General features: G+C 41.5%; 4 protein-coding genes and 3 non-coding genes across 7 annotated transcripts; 3 read left to right on the plus strand and 4 right to left on the minus strand.

Annotated features, from left to right (window-relative positions):
- Positions 1–420: 420 nt before the first annotated feature.
- LOC146363717 (zinc finger BED domain-containing protein 4) lies at positions 421–4409 on the minus strand. Its single transcript, XM_084917216.1, has 5 exons — positions 3751–4409; positions 3220–3477; positions 2830–3089; positions 2130–2736; positions 421–1857 (listed from the first exon to the last, which is right to left on the minus strand). The coding sequence occupies exons 1-5, from the start codon at positions 3898–3900 to the stop codon at positions 1015–1017; spliced, it is 2118 nt and encodes a 705-aa protein (XP_084773342.1). The 5' UTR covers positions 3901–4409; the 3' UTR covers positions 421–1014.
- Positions 4410–4777: 368 nt separating this feature from the next.
- On the minus strand, positions 4778–7487 carry vma22 (vacuolar ATPase assembly factor VMA22). The gene is made up of 5 exons (XM_084917218.1): positions 7241–7487; positions 6819–6922; positions 6610–6722; positions 6353–6532; positions 4778–5568 (listed from the first exon to the last, which is right to left on the minus strand). The coding sequence occupies exons 1-5, from the start codon at positions 7358–7360 to the stop codon at positions 5339–5341; spliced, it is 747 nt and encodes a 248-aa protein (XP_084773344.1). The 5' UTR covers positions 7361–7487; the 3' UTR covers positions 4778–5338.
- A 338-nt stretch (positions 7488–7825) lies between these two features.
- trnae-uuc (transfer RNA glutamic acid (anticodon UUC)) lies at positions 7826–7897 on the minus strand. The gene has a single exon. It is a non-coding gene; the product is annotated as a tRNA-Glu (tRNA).
- Positions 7898–8306: 409 nt separating this feature from the next.
- Positions 8307–8378, plus strand: trnah-gug (transfer RNA histidin (anticodon GUG)). Its single transcript has one exon. It is a non-coding gene; the product is annotated as a tRNA-His (tRNA).
- Positions 8379–8842: 464 nt separating this feature from the next.
- Positions 8843–10510, plus strand: ebp (EBP cholestenol delta-isomerase). The gene is made up of 5 exons (XM_084917463.1): positions 8843–9008; positions 9163–9463; positions 9593–9629; positions 9708–9838; positions 9938–10510. Exons 2-5 carry the CDS (start codon positions 9166–9168, stop codon positions 10156–10158), a joined length of 687 nt encoding a protein of 228 aa, XP_084773589.1. The 5' UTR covers positions 8843–9008; positions 9163–9165; the 3' UTR covers positions 10159–10510.
- Positions 10511–12591: 2081 nt separating this feature from the next.
- Positions 12592–12664, plus strand: trnaf-gaa (transfer RNA phenylalanine (anticodon GAA)). The gene has a single exon. It is a non-coding gene; the product is annotated as a tRNA-Phe (tRNA).
- A 639-nt stretch (positions 12665–13303) lies between these two features.
- On the minus strand, positions 13304–17437 carry fkbpl (FKBP prolyl isomerase like). The gene is made up of 4 exons (XM_084918072.1): positions 17292–17437; positions 16281–16442; positions 15894–16192; positions 13304–14073 (listed from the first exon to the last, which is right to left on the minus strand). Exons 2-4 carry the CDS (start codon positions 16438–16440, stop codon positions 13411–13413), a joined length of 1122 nt encoding a protein of 373 aa, XP_084774198.1. The 5' UTR covers positions 16441–16442; positions 17292–17437; the 3' UTR covers positions 13304–13410.
- Between the last annotated feature and the right edge of the window lie 2328 nt (positions 17438–19765).

Genomic DNA, 19765 nt, shown 5'->3' on the forward strand with positions numbered 1-19765 from the left:
GCTCTGCAAAATTATTTCAAAATATCTATGTGAAGTTCAACGAAGAAAAATCTTTGTCATGGCACAAACAGTCATTCCTTGCTAGTCTTCTGTGACAGACACAGGGTCAAACCTATTTCACTTCCTCAAAGTTCACATGAAATTGAAAAAGGGAGGGGGGGGTGCTGATAATAAAAATGAAATGAAATTCACCTCTCCTCTGAAGGATTGACAGAGGACGATATAAATAAGGGTCAAAATGATACATATGAAGCACAATCCATGTCTTCTTCAAAATAAATACAAAAAATTTCGGCTTACGAAAGACCCTCTGGAACGGATTAATTTCGTAAGTCGGGGGTCCACTGTATATAACAAACAGCGTGTCACATGAGGACGTGTGCATTCACTGACATCTGCAAACTGCACACACCCGCAGCGTTAAAGTAAGTGAAACTAATTTATTATCATCTCCCAGTGATGAGGCACACACACACACACACATAGTTAAAACAAAGATTGAACAGCGCATTAACATACTGTTGAGCAGTTGATGTCTTCCTTTAAAAATAGCATCGAAATAATGAATCACAACCTAAGGCTAAAAAAAACATGAGTTGCTACAGTGTGCAAAACTTGACTATCTGGTTATTGTTGGTTTGTTAGTGTTGACTGATGGATACATGAGAAAGAGGGAGATCTGTGGTTGTCTGGAGACCCTGATCAGGCAAAATAATGTCAAAGTAAACGCTTTAGTATTGATCTGCTTCCAGCAAACTCAGTCCACAGCATGTGGTGCGATAGTCTGTAGGCTACGAGGGGAAGCAGACAGCCATCCACGCCCGCTGTAGCTGGGAAAACCGATCTTGAGGATTAAAATGAGTTGCAGCTCTGAAATTCTTCTTGGTGATTCATTCTATCTGATATGAAATCATGTGCAGTATGAGGATTATGTTATCGTGCTAGCTCAGTTTCCCTTAGAATGGTATGGAGGTTAGAATCCAAGAAGTTACTTTACTGCAAGTGTAAAGAGCTCTAAGTCCACAATAATCTGTAGTTGGCTTTGAGGTAGATGAGCGTCTCCAGGTTCTTTGGTAAGACACAGCCTCTCTCTGGCAGCAGAAAGCGTCCAGCTGTAGTGAAAATGCTCTCCACCACAGTACCACAAACAGGTATGGTAAAAGCTCTCTTGGCCACCTGGGCAAGCAGAGGGAAGTCAATAGCTTTACGTCGCCAGTAATGCAAAGCCTCCTCGTCTGTGGGTTCCTCACGTAGGTAGATAGCCAATTCCTGTTCTAGGCTCTTGGCCTGTGTTGTGGGTCTCTGCTTGATGAAAGAGAACAACTTGCAGGGCCGAGAAAGTGAGGAGATCGGTGATGGAGCTGGGGCAGGAGGCGTGTGGGACTGTGGATGAAGGTCTGTGTTGAGATTTACGGGGCTGGAGGCTGTGGAGTGTTTGGATACCTCCTCTATGATAACTTGTCTGTGCCAGTCAGGGTTACTGCTCCAAGTAAGTTTGAACTGGGGGTCCAGGGTGGTGGCAGTGATGTAGAGGGGGTTCTCCAGGATAGGCGCAAGGAGACGCTCTACAGCCTGGCTGAGGCCCACAACCAGGGAGGGGCAGTGGGGGGTGGATGTCTCGGACAGATGCTTGCGGAGGCCGAGAACACAAGGCAGAGCGAGACTGATAGACACATGTCTGTCCGTCTGTGCGTCTGCTTGTCTGTCTCCGTGCACCATATCCCAGGCCTCAGTGAAGGGCTCCAGAGTGTCCGTGAACTCCCTCAGCAGGGCTCTCTCTGTACCACCCAGCCCCAGTTCCCCTGGACCGCTCATCTCCTCCAGGAAATCCACAGAGTCCAGCAGCCGCCGAAGGACCTTTATCAAAGCAGACAAATACATAAAAACTATTAACGATGTCAACCAATACTGTGGATTTAATTCTTTTAGAAAGTGAAATCTCAGTGTCATAATGTAAACCTTGGATTAATGGTATTATGCATTTATTTTGCTAGCCACACTTTCTTTGTGCACCTTCTACTTAACATACTGCTCATGTTAAATGTTTGAAGCTGATGCAATCTGTTTATTTGGTGACATTACTGATGACAAGAAATTCAGTATAATATGTAACCCTAACTTTAACTTGCCTTAAGCTGAGCAGCCCAGTCTTGTGCTGCCTCTGGGAAATTTCCTTGTCCCCCCATCATCAACCCTGGACCATCGAACACTTGGCTGAGCTTCTCAGGTGGGACGGCAGAGGTAATGTAGTTGTAGAAACAGGCTGCTTTTGCCAGTGTGGACGAGAGCTGTGGACAAGAGCGCAGCCCTTCCCTGACACACTGTTCAAGAGAGCGAGAGAAACAGTCCACCCGAGAAACGCCCAAACCCTGCTCCCATGTGTATTCCCATTCTCCTTCTTCTCCAGCGTCGCCGTGGCCATTCCTGATCTCTTCTCGCTCCACATTGTTACTACTGTCCACGTCTTCTTCATCATTTCCATCTTGGCCGTTACCGAGAGGAGGTGAAAGCAGAAAACCGGGGAGGCAGCATGGCTTTCCGCTTGTTCTCGTCGGCAGGAGAGGGTCTGCCACAACACGAAATGCTCTGCCTGACACGCCATGAGAGTGACATACTTCATCAAATTCGGAAAGTATGCGATTCCCAGAGCTGCCACCAGTCAGTGGAAGGCACGCCAGGAGAGCTGAGCGCATTTGCCACTCAGATGTAAGAAAATGGCAGGTGACACCAAGGTACCTATAGAGAAAGAGAGAGAGAAGTGGAGTCTTCAGTAAAGGGATTCAAACCAAGTTTCCATTTTGTAGTTTCTGGCTTGTTTTACCTCCTTACCCTGAAGTGACTCCAGATAATCCTCCCCAGAGATCCAGGCTGAGGCTAAGGGCGTGTGCTGAGGCCAAGGCCTGACGGGTGGCCAGCTGGGCCTGGTAGGCGTAGGCTGGAAGAAGTTGGCTTTGGATGTAATGCTGGGGCTCAGGGGTGTAACGTGGCTCCAGGAGCTGAAGCAACTCTCTGAAGCCTTGATTTTCCACTATGGACACTGGCTGGAGATCACGCACGATCATCTTAGCTATAGCCTCAGAAATCAGAACCTGTAGTTTAAAAAGAAACACCACAAATTACACTTTTTAAAAATACTAATGATTCTACTGCAATGTCTCAATAAATCATCTGTTACATTTGCAACATTGCAAGCTCCAGCGCTAACGGGCTACAACACACCTGACGTGGATCATGTCTGTCAAATTTGGTCACCCCTCCTCCAGAGCCTCCTCCTCCTCCTCCCTCAAGAGTTCCCATTCCTCCAACAACTCCACTTGCTACTCCTCCACCTCCTCCTCCCACTCCAGCACTAATAGGGAGTGTGTAGCGGGTATTCCCTCCATTGGCGTTGAAACTGTGCAGGGAAGCAGAGGAGTAGCCCTCTCTCTTCATATCCTTCCTTTTGACAAAGTCATCATACATAGCCTGGTGCTTACGCTGAATGGAGAGAGACAGAGGAGCATGAGGTTATTATAGTTCATTTCTATACCTCTACACAGCATGCTGAGTACATTTCTGTGGGAGATGATAAGGTATAGGTAACCCCCACCCCTCCCCTCCACTCTGTTTCCCCTTGCAGAGAAGCAACAGACTGTCTGTACAGTCAGGTTTTTACAGCTAATCCTCCAGAGCTGTCGTAGAGCCAGCTGCTTCTGCTGATCCTGACAAGAACAAACAGCCACATGTACAATTTTATTCGGAAACCATTACCTTAAGGTGCGTTACGAAGTTGGACGTGACGCTCCGTTTCGCCTGGATCCTGGTGCCACAAGCCTTACAGTTGGACTCGATTTTCCCATTTTCCCCTTCGAACACAATGTTAAAGTAATCCAGAATAGAGACCTTGGAAACTGACGCCATTGGAGCAGACAGTTCCTCCGCTCCGGAGTGAAATCAACTTGCAATCAAGGGCAATCTGAGTCCGAGGTATCAATCTCACCTCGCCTCTGATCATGAGCGCAGGCCTGAGTGTTTACTTCTCAGTCCCTTATCACACATCACAAATGTTGCTCCCAGTTGCGCAGACAAAAGAAAAATTGTATTTCGAGCAGGAGTTGCGTCGCTCGCACGTCCAAAATCGGCCACGATCAGGCTGCACAGTCTGCTGCGGATGTCTGGACACATCAATAATAACACTCAGGCCACATCCGTTGTTTCTGCGCTCCCATCCGTCGTTCGGACGCAAAGCGCTGCGTTTCACGGAGGCATGTAGGGAGTATTATAATTGGACCAGGAAGTACACACAATAAACGGGACTTTCGGTTCCCATTTCGGTAGTTCCCGGTAATGTTCGGCTGTCCCCAGTGAAACTGCTGGCATCGGAGGGTGGTGGCGCTCGGTCAAATGTTTTCAATTATGCTCATGTCGGTATGATAACAGCCAGAGTTTCTCCGGATGTACAGCATCATTCCCCAAAAAATGTAAATTAGGTCTGCGTCTCTGGCTTGTTAATAATATAAATAGAAAACATATAAATAGAAAACACTCATTACTGACTTGCACATAGCATCGTGTCGTGTTTTACATATGAAACATGGTGGGTGTGAAAATTCTGAGCGCATTTTAATGACAAATAAATCACGGTGACTTTTACTTTCCATAATATTTAGTAAACACAACAAAACACATCTTTCAGCTTTTCGTGTGTTTTTAAACGGGGTTTTGCGGAGACGTGGGATGTAAGTGTGTGTTGACCTGTTGTTAGGCTATAAATACAAGAAGTAATAGTCAACACAAAGAGGTTCAGACATTTTAATAGTGCATGATTGAGGTATATTTTTTAATTTAATGTGACTTCGTTTTCAAAAATTGTTGGTTCATTTGTATATTTTATGTATATAATTACTCGGTATATTTTTACATTTTAGTATTCAGCATTTTTGGGCTCCACAAGCAATACGTCTGGAAAGAAAATGCAGAGAATATACTATTTCTAATCTATTTCACAAACAACATCTATGAAACATTTCCACAAGCTGCCAACCCTGAACTTTTTTTAATTAATGGATTGTGTTTGATAAAATAAAGAAGTTACACTTTTATTAACAATTAATAAAGTAATTAGTTACAGCACACACACAAAAACAGGCAGCCTTATGTCAAAGCACTGCTTGCCATTTATTGAAAACATTTAAACAGATGATTTTACAACATGTGTAATAAGACCATTTTCACAAACACATCCATCTCAATTAAAAGGAAAAAAAAGAGATCAAATAAATAAATTACCAATGATTTCCACAGAAAGAGCTTGAACTGCTGGGATCTGCTCGTCCAGCTCCACCAGGAAGCTCTCTTTTTAGTTAACGAGCCCCTGGAGCATCATCTCCTGACTGTCCTTGGCTGAAAGCTGTTTTTCAGCCTCCTCCTGCTTTGACTCAGCAGAAGTATTATGTCTGCTACCTTGTCCAGCTGAGTTGCTGAGCCTTTCCCCTGGAGTGTGCTTGCTTTGCAAGCTGTGTTTCAGCTCCTGTCTGGCGCTCAAAACTGCAGTCTGGAGTGCTGCGATCTCAGCAGACAGTTCTATTACTGTAATGACAGAAAACAACAATTAAATTGGTGAGTGGTGGAGCAGCTGAACAGTAGGAGCTTTCTCCTACCTTCAAGAAATATCTTTGCCCATATCCAAATTTACTTATGCAACAGAAGCTGTAGCCATCGTGCTGTGAGTATACACAGGACTCTGGAAACCTCTATTCATATCTAACAAGCTGTACAAAGCAAACCTTGATTCATATGCATATGAGTTAAGGTTTGCATATCTAGAGTCTTGCATTACATGGTAATAGACACAATAATAAAAAAGGCATTTTATGTGCTGCAGATTATATTGCACGTGTTCTCTTTATGTTTTTCAGTTTTCCTGTGTTTTATTTCTCTGTAGCATATTTTTTTTCCTAAAAGCTATACATGCATATCGTCAGTTTTGTAGATTTTTTGTGTTTGTGGTTGCGATCTCTCTAGCTGCATTGTTTTGAGATGGCAATACTGGCACATATGAATCAAATTCAAAGACTGGTTCATCTGATATATGTCCAGAAGTCGTCACATGTTAAGCCTTGATCATACTCCACATGGTTCCTGTTATACTTCTGTGAAGTCAACCAGCTGGGACACATGTGTAGTATAAGATAATTTCTCTGCATTCGCACGGACCCTCGTGCTCACCATCCGATCATGAAATTTCCATCTCAGATGACAGCAGACCCTAGCTTATTTGCAGACATTGAAAGTATAATCTCATCCATAGTTGAGGCAGAGTAGGTTTCACCTGAAACCATAACACTAAGATGTCCTTGGGCATGTAACATACCTTGCTTGAAAGATGATTGTGCATGTTTTAGAGACTGTGGCACCAAAACTCCAAACCACTTCAGTGGGTCTTGCTGAGGATTCTGGTCACGTTTTCCAGCTGGAGCTTTCTCGCTACCAGTGCTCTCGCTTTCCTCTTTTTCTCCGATCTCTCTTTTTGGTCTGTTTCTTCTCCTGACACCTTGTAAATCAAATACTGTCATCAATAACAGAGTTAATAGTAGACATCAACGACGCACATCTTTAATACTGCATCACCTTCTTCTTGAGGTCCTATATCCTCTATAGCTCTCTGATCTTTTCCAGACTCTTTACGACACGTTTGTGTACATCTTTCAGTGGTGAATTCCACCTCGCCATTGTCCAGTGTCCTGTTACATACAAATATACGTTTTAAAAGAGCATTTTAAACAAATTAAAGTGATCAACAGACTTTTCATTTTTCATAAAAATTACTGATTCCTCACCTAGTTTGAACACAGACTAGTGGCTCAATCTCACTTGCATACTGAAGTGCAGAGACTTGTTTGTTTCCCATCGTATATCGTGCCTTGCTCATAGAAAACCACCCCTGAGGGGAAAATGGTAATGTCAAATTATACAGGCAGAATGTAAAAAAAGAGCATTTTTATTACAAACCTTTTTTGCGTAAATTTATTTTGAAAATCCTTATATGGCTTTTTATGGAATTTAAACACAGTCAACATAGCCCTAAAGTCTGTTAATATATCACACTAAGATATTTCCCATTATATAACACCTACAGCCCAAAATGCCATATATACATTTTGATTTATTTTCTATATTTTTACCTACACATTCTTAGGGAGCAAAAATTGAACTTAAATGTCTGATGTTGGCTATTTATCAACAAGGACACTACAGGTACCTGCTCTATGAGAGAGTTGAAAGTGGCTCGCTTCTCCTCCAGTAACTCCAGCTGCTCCATGAAACGAAGCAGCTTTTCGTCCAGCAACAAAGAAGATTCCTCTGATTCTGACACACCCATACTCACTCTCTGCGCCAATTTAAGTCTCCTTCGCAGGTAGTCTTTACCGCTATTTTGATGTACAACGTTTGAGTAAACCGAACAGAATCTGTTGAGTGCTTCCGTGTACCGTCATGTGACACGTAACCACGTGGTATACACCACGTGTTCATATATCAAACATACAGAAAATACTAATACCAAACATATCGCTAATACACTTGTGAAGTGTGACTTTGAGTCATTTATGAGTCCTGGAATCCTATGTACTGTTATGGAAATGGACTCGAAGAAACGCTGTACGAAAGCAATAATATTGAGATATTGTTAAGATTACCCTTCCCATAAATTTTTGTTGCTGTTTTACAGTCAGTGATTTTCTAAGTCACTAAGTAAATTGTCGAATCTCATTAAAGTATGAATACAAAACATTTTGCTCCAAATTTGATAAAACCATAAAACCAAAATAAAACAAAAAAAACAAAGTTCCCATACCGGGAGTCGAACCCGGGCCGCCTGGGTGAAAACCAGGAATCCTAACCGCTAGACCATATGGGAGCGATAACGGCTGCGACTACATCTCTATAGATGAAGGATATATTTGAAACTGTGACTTATTTATACATATATTTAGTATTTAAGTGACATTTAATATTTACTACTGTTCCTCCTTTTTGCAGCTTTGACAGGTACCATCTGAAGAACTGATTAAAAAAACAGCTTAAAAAACTTTAGCTAAGATGAAAACGACTCTAAGTATTAAAAAAGAAACTATTTATGCAGGACTCACATTAGGATATCAATTAATTAAACTATTTTTTAAGGGAAAGCAGATCCGCACACGGTCACCACGACACTTTAAACAGCAGTCGTCTGCCGCGAGACGTCAAACCACTCTTCGACGACGCAGCTCACACAGTTACATATACGCTTCTGCTACACTGTTGAGCATGTCTCCCAGTAGCGCGCCGTGATCGTATAGTGGTTAGTACTCTGCGTTGTGGCCGCAGCAACCCCGGTTCGAATCCGGGTCACGGCAGGGATAAAACCCTGGCACGGCTTGGGACGACTCTTTTTCTTACTATGCCGTAAAGAGCAAATTTTGTTTCGTATACTTTAAAGTAAAAATGTAAGGTTTTTAGGGTAATTACAAGTCTTTTCCTTTAACCTATTTAGACCAAATGATCATCGGAAATCACATGGGTACACTCCACGTTAGGTTTGTATATTTAAGAGGGCTTTACTTCAGCTACATTTTGTTTCTCGTCATTTTCAGTCCATGCGAGTGAAAGGTTAACTGTAAATATTTCCTTACGAAATCATTATCAGCATCTTCCGATTGAAGGCCATTTTCTACCCTACCCTAAAATATTGTATGACTTTCGCCTTGAAAAAGAGGGCTGATCCCTTTTCATTGGTAGATGTCATAGACAACGTCCATGTTCCGAGAGGAAGAGCCAATCAGTGAGCCAGTAGATCTCATGTGCAATAGCTCTATGCTTAAAGATGTTTGATTGGCTGTTGTGATCCACAGGTAACGTCCCTCAGGCACGGAGTTCCTCGTTTGAGTTTATGTGCGCAGGTATGTTAGATAGCAGTGAATCTTTGACCTGCTGTGTATTAAGTCAAATTACCTGTGGAGCTGAACACGCATTTGGTGGCATCTACGGTAAGGATAAAAGCACACTGATGAACTTCTCACATAAAACGTTACACTTTTAACTCTGTGAATTAGCTAGAACAGAATGTAATATAATGTAATACAGAATGTTTAACTCTACACTTTTAAGTCCGGTGCTGATTATGTTTCTGTATTCAAACAGATAATGGACTCCTCTAAAGCATCTCATCACCCTTACTGGCCTCGGAACCTTTCAATTCCCAATTATGCGGCCAACGATCGGTCGATGTCAGAGATTCTGGTGTTTCTGTTTTCTGTGTCTGGGCTGTTTATGCTGGTGACCTGGCTGATCACCGGCCAGGCCACCAGCAGGCTGGGCGCATGGAGGCGCCTGGCTGTGTGCTGGTTTGCTGTTTGTGGCTTCATCCATTGTGTAATCGAGGGCTGGTTCTCGCTATATTATGATATAATTCCAGGAGATCAGCGCTTTCTGTCACAGCTGTGTGAGTACTAACGGAGAACATGTGTTTAGAAAAATGCATAACCTACCTGTCGTGTGTGTGTGTGCGTGTGTGTGCGTGTGTGTGTGTGTGTACAATCTGGTCAATGTGTTTTATGTTTTTCTCTCACAGGGAAAGAGTACTGCAAGGGAGACAGTCGATATGCAATGTAAGTTCATTTCTGCTCTCAATTTTGTGCATAAAAATGATTTAAAAAAGTTGCGATTGATGTTTCTTTTCTCTCTAGCGCTGATAACTTTACTGTTTGTATGGAGACTGTGACTGCTTGGTTGTGGGGTCCATTCAGCTTTTGGGCTGTTTATGCCTTTTTAACCAACAAGCCCTACAGATTTCTCCTGCAGCTCATCATTTCAGTAGGTAAGACGGGACAGAAGCTATCTTCATGTCAACCTCAGATGGAAATAAATTGTTGCTTAATTGTAGCTTTATTTTGTCTTCTCACGTAATCTGACTCAGGCCAGGCATATGGAGCGGTACTCTACTTCTTCACAGAGCACAGAGATGGCTACGCCCACAGCGAGCTGGGACATCCAATCTACTTCTGGTTCTACTTTGTGTTTATGAATATCCTGTGGATCGTCATACCGCTGGCGCTCATTTTGGATGCATGGAAACATCTGTCAGCAGCCCAGAGGCAAACGGACAGCACAAAGTCACAGAAGAATAAGAAGAACTGAGTGTGTGCGTGTATGGGGGGGGGGGCAGCTGCTACTACTGCACATTCACCCAATGTATATAAGTATATATATATAGATATATAATGTTCTTCCTCTACCCCCCCCCCCCCCATTTTTGCACATGTCCAGGAGCGTGTCAGGCTACATTTCACTGTGTGTTATACTTGTATAACTATGCATGTGACAAATAAAGAACCTTGAACCATTTAATACTGCAACATTACATCTGTCATTATGAGACTTTATCAATATGAATGTCAGCAAAGTAATAGTTTCTTGATTTTTCTCTTTTTTTTTACTTGGCAACTTCTTTTCTGAGAAGAGCAAAATAAACCACATGTGACCACTTTCATTTTTCTCTATATTTTTTATAATTTATATGATCAGACTGAACATTTCATTACGATGCAAATGAAGATAGATTTATCACCCCTCCCATTAAAACACAGCTTTTACAAACACATTTTATTTTGGATTACATTATTACATAATTTTACTTTTTGCACAGAAACAAAATGATTCAAGGAAGCTATATTGTCATTTGCATCACATGTTTACATGAGGTGGAACGAAACACGGTCCCGGAGCGAAAAGAAACAATAACGAAGAAACAGAATTTAAAAAGTGATAAATAAATAAAACATAATAGAAAAACGGCAACAACCTACCAGTATGGAGTATGGATGTAGAAATGTAGCAGCAAAAGGGCATGATGACCAGCACTGATAAAGTGGCGGTGTCAGTAAGTGTCAGTAGTGATTAAGGCGCTACAATAACAGTTCTTGTCCATTATGCATTGAGAAGTCTCACAGCTTCTGAAATGAAACTGTTTCTCAGTCTGGTGGCATTTAACGCTCCTCAGCCTCCTGCCTGAGGAGCATTTAACGCTCCTGCCTGAGGGGAGCGGGACAAAGCGTGAGTGTGCTGGGTGAGTGGGGTCCTTCATGTAGAGCTCAGTCCAAGAGTCAGTAATTTATTAACAAGTGTCTGTGAGATCATTGTGTTGAAAGCAGATGAGAAGTCCACGAAGAGCATACGGATGTAAGAATTTTTTTGCTCTATGTGGGTGAGAGTGGTGTGAACCACAGAAGAAGAAGAGATTTCACATGAACCAAAAATTACCAGTATGAAAATTACTAGCCTGCTCTGATGCTAACAGTGAACTGTGTATCCTTTTTGCTGGAGTCATTTCTTGTAGCCATCCCAACCTTCATATTTGATCGATTTGCAGTGTTTACAGTGTATTAGCTGGAGGAGTTGTACAGGGAGATGGCCACGGGCAGGAATCATTTCCTGTGTGGTTCAGTGGTGCTTTTTGGTAATCTCAGTCTCTCCATGAACATGCTCCTGTGACTAGCCAGCATGTCATGGACTGCGTGGGAGGTATCCAGCATTGTCTTTATCTTGGAGAGCATCCATCTGAGCTCCATCCACACAAATTACTCTCCTTGCGGATCAGTATTTAGTCTGTTGGCGCCTGCGACCCTCAACCTGCTGCCCAGCACTTGGAAACGCAGTGAACATGTTGTAAGCATCAACGATTGCTTTTCTCAAATTTAAACCGATGCTTTCTCAAGTGGCAGCTCAAAACCTTGCTTAGGTTTTTATAACGTATGTAAACTGGAAGATAACCCTCAGTTTTAACTTGATTTTACAAGCTTTGACGTTAACAAAGTTAAAGCGTATCATTGCTCAGCAGTGGTTTATGACTAGATGGGTAAAAAGGTTGATCCCAGTATTTTTTTTTTTCCTGAAATAATTATCTTTCTTAATGTAATTAGTATGTTTAGAAATGCTATTGTGGAGGTAAACACAGACGACACGAGCGCTCTCGATTCTCCTCCTGGTTTATTCCTCATCACAACAGAACTGACTACTTTTTGCTCCAAAACACAGCAGCAGACTTTCTTTACACTGGGTGTGAGTGGAGCCCTCTAGTGGTCCACCACACAATGTTGTCCTTGCGAACATTTTGACAAAAACTTTAAATTTCTAATTTTTTCACATGGAATTGACTGAATTATTTCTTTGTCACGTGTCCAACATTATAGACTTTAGTGGATTACACCATTTCCAGCTCATAATGAACATTTGGGGCTTATGCATGTTTGAACCAAACTGACTTCACATGTGACTGCAGCGATTTACTTATTTAAAGGCATTCGCCCTTGAACTCGGAAGATAATTAAAACCAAGCTGAAATAAGTCCACGTTTTACTTAACGAGAATGCATAATGTAGGTTTAAGTATATTCACGTGGGTGAAACGGAACCATACAACTGAGGGGCTAAATCACGTCACGTAGTAAACTCGACGAGTTAAGACAGGCTAAGCTCTTCTCAAACTAATCACGCATCAGAAATGAAAACATCTTTTTTTGCCTCGTAGCCAATTTACTAGTTTGTAGACCCTGATAACCTCACAATATCGTGTGCCGAAATAGCTCAGTTGGGAGAGCGTTAGACTGAAGATCTAAAGGTCCCTGGTTCGATCCCGGGTTTCGGCATTTTGATGCAACCGTGTATTTGGGTGTGTCGGCTTTCCACCCGGCGGGGGAGTAAAACGTACAAGAACGTTTTACTGTTTTAACCCTTCACACACGGTTTGTGTCAAATGTGACCTAATTTTACATTTGACAGCAGTAAAAATACCTTAAAAATGTGAATCTATTAGCCTGAAATGTGCTGCAAACTGTGTCGAGGCTGTTTAGGGTCAAAGTTCACACGGAAGTTTTTCTCTTACAAGAAAAAATAATAATTAGACCACCACCCAGTGTAGGGTTTCTGCCATAGCCTCCCTGGATCAACAGCACTGGTAACTACCAAAATCATTTCTTATGTTAGCGTGGTTAATCTACCGGCGTGAACGAGGATTTTTATCAAAATTATATTTATAACGCTAAAATATAATTATTGTTGTTATCCATGCATTTTAAAGGCATTTTTAAAGCTGAAAAAAAAAAAAAAAGGGGGAAATGAGGGAATTGACCATAATATAAAAGATGGGCTACAAAGAAATGTTGTCATGGTGTAATTTGTCTCTTTCTCCTGCAACTACAATTCCAAATAAACCTTCTGACGTGTGATTTCTACCTTCGTGCATCTCTCACAAGAAAGGAAGAACAGAGTTGGAGGAGAAACATGAATCTACATCACAGTGGCTTTATTTTAGATCGAGGCAGTGGTTGTTAATGCACTTACATTTAATGGGGAATCGTGAGAACACACATTTCTCTCTACTGACATTTTATCTTTAGCTGAACATTTTGCTTAGTCTCAGTCCCAGCTGTGCATTTGTTGCTTTCTCTCTACTTGCAATATCTTTAAGCGCTTTCAGAGCAGCAGGCATTTCTGGCTGCAGCTCCAGCAGTTTCCTAAATGCCTGTTTGGCCTCTTCCAATTCATTCACAATCTGGCATGCTTTCCCCAGCCGGTACCAGGCTTTGGCACAGCCGGGTTCCAGCTGAGTGGCTTTAGCAGCATTGGCCTTAGCCCGCTCTGGTTGGTTCAGTTTTAGCTGGCACAGGGACAAGTTGGAGTGGAGGTCAGCTTTCATTTTGTTGAGTTCTTCAGCTGAAGGATAAAGTGTTTCCAGAGTTGCTTCTCTCTGCTCCTCAGCTTCATACTCCCATCCCTTTTTCGCCACATCTCTAACGTGATTACAAAAAGTGATGACTAGTTTCATGGCCTTGCTGTAGCTGTCCGCAGCCCCCCACAAATCCTCGCTCCTGAATCTCACTCCGCCCGTGTCCTTGTGTGACTTGACCCATTCCCATTTTTCACCAGGAGACATCTCCCAGGCTTCCTTGCCTGGTGTGAAAGCTTGCAATTCCACTGTGGCAAAAAAGGGAAGGCTTTCATCTGAGGGGTGGGGAACAGCAGCATCTGGTCCAGTTTCCAAAGGAGAAAGTTGTATCTGGGTAGCAAAATACAATGTTAAGACAGAGCATCGGTCATTTAGCCATCGTGATTTCATCAAGAAAGATGAAGGGAAAGATCATTTAAACAAAACAGTATTTACACAGGTTGAGAGAAATGTGTGTTTTAGGATGAGCTAACAAATGATGGTCAGTCAGAAATTAGAGATCAATTTGAGAAATTGGAGATAAGATGGCGGGCGTAATCACAGCCGGATTGGCGTCCTCGCGGTGCTGCCGTGATGTTTGGTCTTAAACTCCAAATAATTCCAGTTATAGACCTTGTTTGGGCAAATAAATAAACTAAGACTGACGTTTACAAGACACAAAATGGCAAAGATGAAGAAAGTGGAAGAAGATTTGGAGGAGATTAAGCATTCACTTAACTCGCTGACGTCTGAAATTGTAAAAGTAAATAAGCAACAAGGAATATTAATGTCGATGATAAAAAATCTGATTAAGGAGAAAGACAAGACAATCCAGTTTTTGGAAAGGAAGGTGGACGATCTAGAACAGCAGGCTCGACTTGAGGAAGTGATTATTACGGGTCTGGAAACTAAACACAGGAGTTATGCAAGAGTCACCGAGTCTGACGAGCCCCCGACGGAGGAGCTACAGTCGCTGGAACGGCAGGTTGTGGAATTCTTTTCGAATAAAAAACTTCCCCTGCATAGTAATAATATATCTGCATGCTATTCCCTCCCTAGAAGGCACACTAATGCTCCTCCAGCAATTGTAGTGAGATTTGTAAACTGTAAACACAAAGTTGACTTGCTGAGGCGGTCCAGCCTTTTGAGAGGAAGCCGAGTATATTTGAATGAACATCTTACAAAAAGAAATGCAGATATTGCGAGACAAGCTCACATATTACGGGAAAAAAGATTCAAGCAACCTGGACGAGGAACTGTAAAGTGATGATTAAACTTAATGGAACACCAGAAGAAGCCAAGGTTATAACGATTAAGGATCTTGAGGAATTGGACATTTATACGAGATAACATTACCAAGATAGGCAGACGGTTACGACCAATCATGGCTATGAGCTTAAAAACAATTAGTTCATCCTTTACAAGAACAGATGCTACTTCGGGTGGAAAAGGACAAGAGGAAGTTGTAAAATGGACATGGAAGAAGATAAGATCAATGGACTTTAAAGTATGTTGATAAATAAATGTGCGATTGTTAAGGATCCCTTTCTTTTTTTGAGGTTAATAGATAGTTTTAGAATAATTATGCATAATGCTCAACGACTCAACAGTTTCCACTAAACTGTTGTACCAAGTGTGAAATAAATAAATAAATAAGAAACACTGTGGAGGTCAAGCAGCGGCAAAATTAAAGAAATTAAATACATCTATCAATAAGGGGGCAAATGTGTCACAAATTAATTAATGCTGAAATAATTAATTAAATTTCAATTTATTAAAACATCAATCAATTTTATTTTACACATTTAATTATTTGTCTATTTAATTAATTTTTTCATGGCTCCTTTGCTGCAGGGAATCAAGAAACAATTTAAATCATCACTGCGGCTCGTCAACTGACCCTGACGTCTGATTGGTTATCATTTACTGCAAGCTAAGACAGATTGATCCCAGACTTGATACAGTGGACTTGGAGACAGATATCCCAGAATACATATAGTACAGAATACAAACTGTAAAGAACGTTTTCAAATACTCCTGTTTCTGTGACACCAAATGCACTTTAAGCTTTTCTTATTTCTTGAAGTTCACGTGTCCATTTATTTTTTCTGCCTCATCCATCAAAAAACAGAATACCGAAACAAAGACTTCAATACTCAGTTAAATCTTACCTCACACTTCTCCCCAGCTCTCATTCCCTCCAAACACGCCTCTGTGATGTCACACTGACCATCCCCTAGCCTCAGTGTTGTCCAGTCACCCAGTGGGACCTGCAGCACAGAGTCTTTACACCTCACAAAGGGTGTGGTACCAGATTCAGTAAGTTCAGCGGTGAACGGATCAGGCTGGGCTGGCAGCTTCTCACCTGTTTTTTCACATGCTACATTCTCTGCTTCATCATTGTTAGCTTTGAGACGCACTCGGACTCTACACAGCGAACCCAACCTTGGACAATTATTTGATGAAATTGCTGTAAGATACAAAGAAATATTTGTTAGCTGGAGTACAAGACAACTCATTCATTATAACAAGGAACAAATGTTAGACAAGTATCATACGTGTTACATCTGCTGGATCAGAAGCTGTCTGCTGACTGTTTAGTCGCTTTTGGTGGACCTTCCAGAGGCCTCGGGGACACACAGAGACCCAGGAGGTGTTGTAAACGCTATCATGATCACTTTCAGTATGTAGTGTTTCTAGAGGGTAATCGGGCTCCATCACTGGATAAAATAATAAGAAATAAAAGTTTACCACATGTTATGTTCATACATTCATTTAAGACAATAAACAGCTTTGTAAGGTCACATGACACGACCATCTTTATTCTTCAACATAGCTCGAAGTCTGTTAGCCAAGCTTTTCTCATTTCTTTACTTTTTCAGGAATATTTGTCCAGGTTTCTTATAGGACATTTAAAGCTCTTCTCTGGATGTTGGCTGCTTTTTAGAATACTTGTGTGTTTTTCTATTCAGGTATGCTTTTAGTGCCTTGCAGTGTGTTTGGGATCATTGCAATTCAGAAAAATGAAGCTGTTGTGAATCAGATCCTTTCAAAATGATAGCGCACGATGGATCAAAATCTGACTGTACTTTTTTGCATTTATATTTCCTTCAATTTTGAGAAACTCACAACACATCTGTCTCAAATGCCGCACAAAACCATTACCGAACCCTCACCGTGTTTTATAGATGGATGTGGACACTTACTGCACCTCTCTCAGGCCCTGTGTCAGGGCTTTGCTGGATACAACCTTTGCATGATTCTTATTAAGGACACACTGCAGGTCCATTAGATTTAAGCAACCATATTATTATTACTGCGATGTTACAAAGCTGACTGTTGACAACAATCACCAACAGGTCAGGGATATTCAACTAAGCGTCGCCAATACTACTACTGATAGATAGCACTGTTTTAGCTAGCACGCACATTAACACGCCCCAGTAACGTTAGGACGATAACTAGCATCAGGTAGCTATCGTGCAAGTCCACAGGACCTGAATTTAACTATTCTACATTATACGAGCGATAGTCAATTGGTGCCTATAGCTCACAAACGTCCAACTTACCTTATATAAATGCATAAAAGTTGGTATCTGCTATTCCATTAATCGAAAAGATTACCAGTGATGACACGAAAACAAACACCTTACAGTGATCGCTTTCTTCTTCGCTTTCTTCTTCGCTTTCTGTTAGTGCGGCTTCTTCTTCTTCTTCTTCTTCTTCTTTGTGTGTAGTGGCGGATGAAAGGCAACTGCTATGTTCCGCCCCCTACTGCACTGAAGTATATTTATGTTGGCTGTTTCAGCGATAGCCGAAATATAGGTCCCTTTACGCGCCCTCGTGGGCTATGAAGGTATTGCAGGTGGGCAAAAACCCAAGCAATCATGTGTTACCTGCAAATATAACCTGCTCATATACTTCAAATGATTACAATGAAATACTTTATTTTATTACCTAAAAAAGTAATAAAATAATGTCAATATTACATGCTTCAGATCATCAGGCAAATTTTAACATTAGACAAAGATAACTGGAGTATTTACAGAATGGAGTTATCATAATTGGAAATGACTATGGCAAATATAAACATGCAAATAGATTTTTTTCACAGGACTGTATGTCTGGCACATTTCTGAAGTTCACATCTCAGAAAGTTTGTTTTTTTTCTTTGTTGTAAATGAACAGTTCATTTCTTTGCCATTGTGTAAACCACGGTGGTCAAAATAAAATGATGAATTATCTTACATAAATAGGCTGTTGTTTTTCTTCACTCATTTCAGTTATTACCAGCAAAATAGCTGCATGTTTAATTATCTGGAATTTATTATTTATTTATTTAGACTGAGATCTTGAGCCCCCCAATGTTCAGCACAAAGTTACGCCCATGCACTGGTGTCCCTGAGAGGACCAAAACATTTGAATTTTTAATACTACTAACTAATCGGTCAGAAATACAAAACAATAAGGTCATATCATTAAGGAAAAAGTTGATTGGTTAAGTCATAAAAAATTGGAATGATTACCCCCCAAATCATTGATATTTCACAATTGTCATAACAGTAGGATGATGCACAGAATTTGAAAATTGCACCAAAGCAACTCAGATTGTTTGAAAATTGTAAAGACATAACTTTCCAGTAGGGGTCGCTCTCTCACCAGCAATATAACACAGCTGTGATCAGTACAGTATGGACCACATTGTAGAACCCTGCCCTCTTTATTGACCAGCTGAATGTACTTTAGTTTCAGTTTGTTGCAATGTGATGTTTTTTAAATCATGCATACACTCTGTCCACATGAATTCAGAGTCAGAGAAAAGGGAAAAAATGCTTTGTTTCACTGAATACAAAAGGCCAGGCCATTTCATTGTGCTTATAGTACACATTTTTTTTTACTGTAGAGGTAAAAGTCATGGTGAAAGCATATAAAAGTTTTCAACAAAGACCAAAACATATGATCCTAACAGGAGACTCTTAATTATTTCCTCGCTGATTTTACTTCAAAACTCTTCACACAGCTTTTAGCCTACAACAGACTCAGTGATCACAGGGCACCACTGAATATCACGTCAGCATAGAGTCTTTCATCGTACATTAATTTTTATTTTCAGATGGAGGTCTGAACCGGACTACCACTGATGGATTGGGCAGCGAAACGATTCTTTCCTAGCACTCAGTGAAGAGAGGAAGACTCATTATTAATGAGGACTTGTGGTTAAATGTGCACATCTGTGTGCAGATTATGTTATTTTTGCAAACGTGGCAAAAACACCTACCGCTTAATGCCAGCTACCCCATGTTGGGGCACTTAGATGGTGGCGAGCATGTAAAGTCCACACTGAAGGGCTCCAGTGTGCCAGTGAATTTGAACCGAGGACCTTCTTGCTCAGAGGTGACACCCTGCCACCATCCCACCCCAGTGAGAGGAGATACATATGAAAAGTTTTGGTTGCATTCTGAAGTGAGCTGTTGTCCTGCTGACTGTTGCATGCTTATGAAATGGCTTAAAAACGTGAAAAAATGAAGCTGTCATTATACATTTATGACAACAAAATCAAAAGTGCGTCATCTAACTCATCTTTTCTGGTTTTCTCACACACAAACCAGAACCAGAAGCAGAGCCTCTTTAATCTTTCTCCATCCGTTACCCATTCCAATTCTTTCTCTTCACTCTCTTCGGATTCTGGTATTGACCCTCTCCTTCAACCCCCCTCACCTTCCTATTGGCTCCCACTGACTTCCCAGCTGGCCTCTTGTGAAACATCCCTGTGGGTAAGTTCAGAAGCATGTATCCCAGGCCGCTCCACGTTCCCTAGAAGGGCGGTAAAACCGGCTTCGAGTTGGGTTCCAGGGAACAGCTGCAAAATCAGGAGCCAGAGCTGAGCACTGCCAGGAGGGCTGGTACGACTTCGGCTCGCCTCTCCGAGGGGTTCAACATGCGTCATTCAGGGAAAAGGTGGAATATGACAGGTGAACAAAAAAAGACAAATCTGCCAGGAAAGAAGAGATAAAAGAGAAAATCAGAACAAAGGAAACAGGAT

Source organism: Perissodus microlepis, chromosome 20 (assembly GCF_051167445.1).
Source record: "Perissodus microlepis isolate ML-2025 ecotype Zambia chromosome 20, ASM5116744v1, whole genome shotgun sequence".
Classification (NCBI taxonomy): domain Eukaryota; kingdom Metazoa; phylum Chordata; class Actinopteri; order Cichliformes; family Cichlidae; genus Perissodus; species Perissodus microlepis.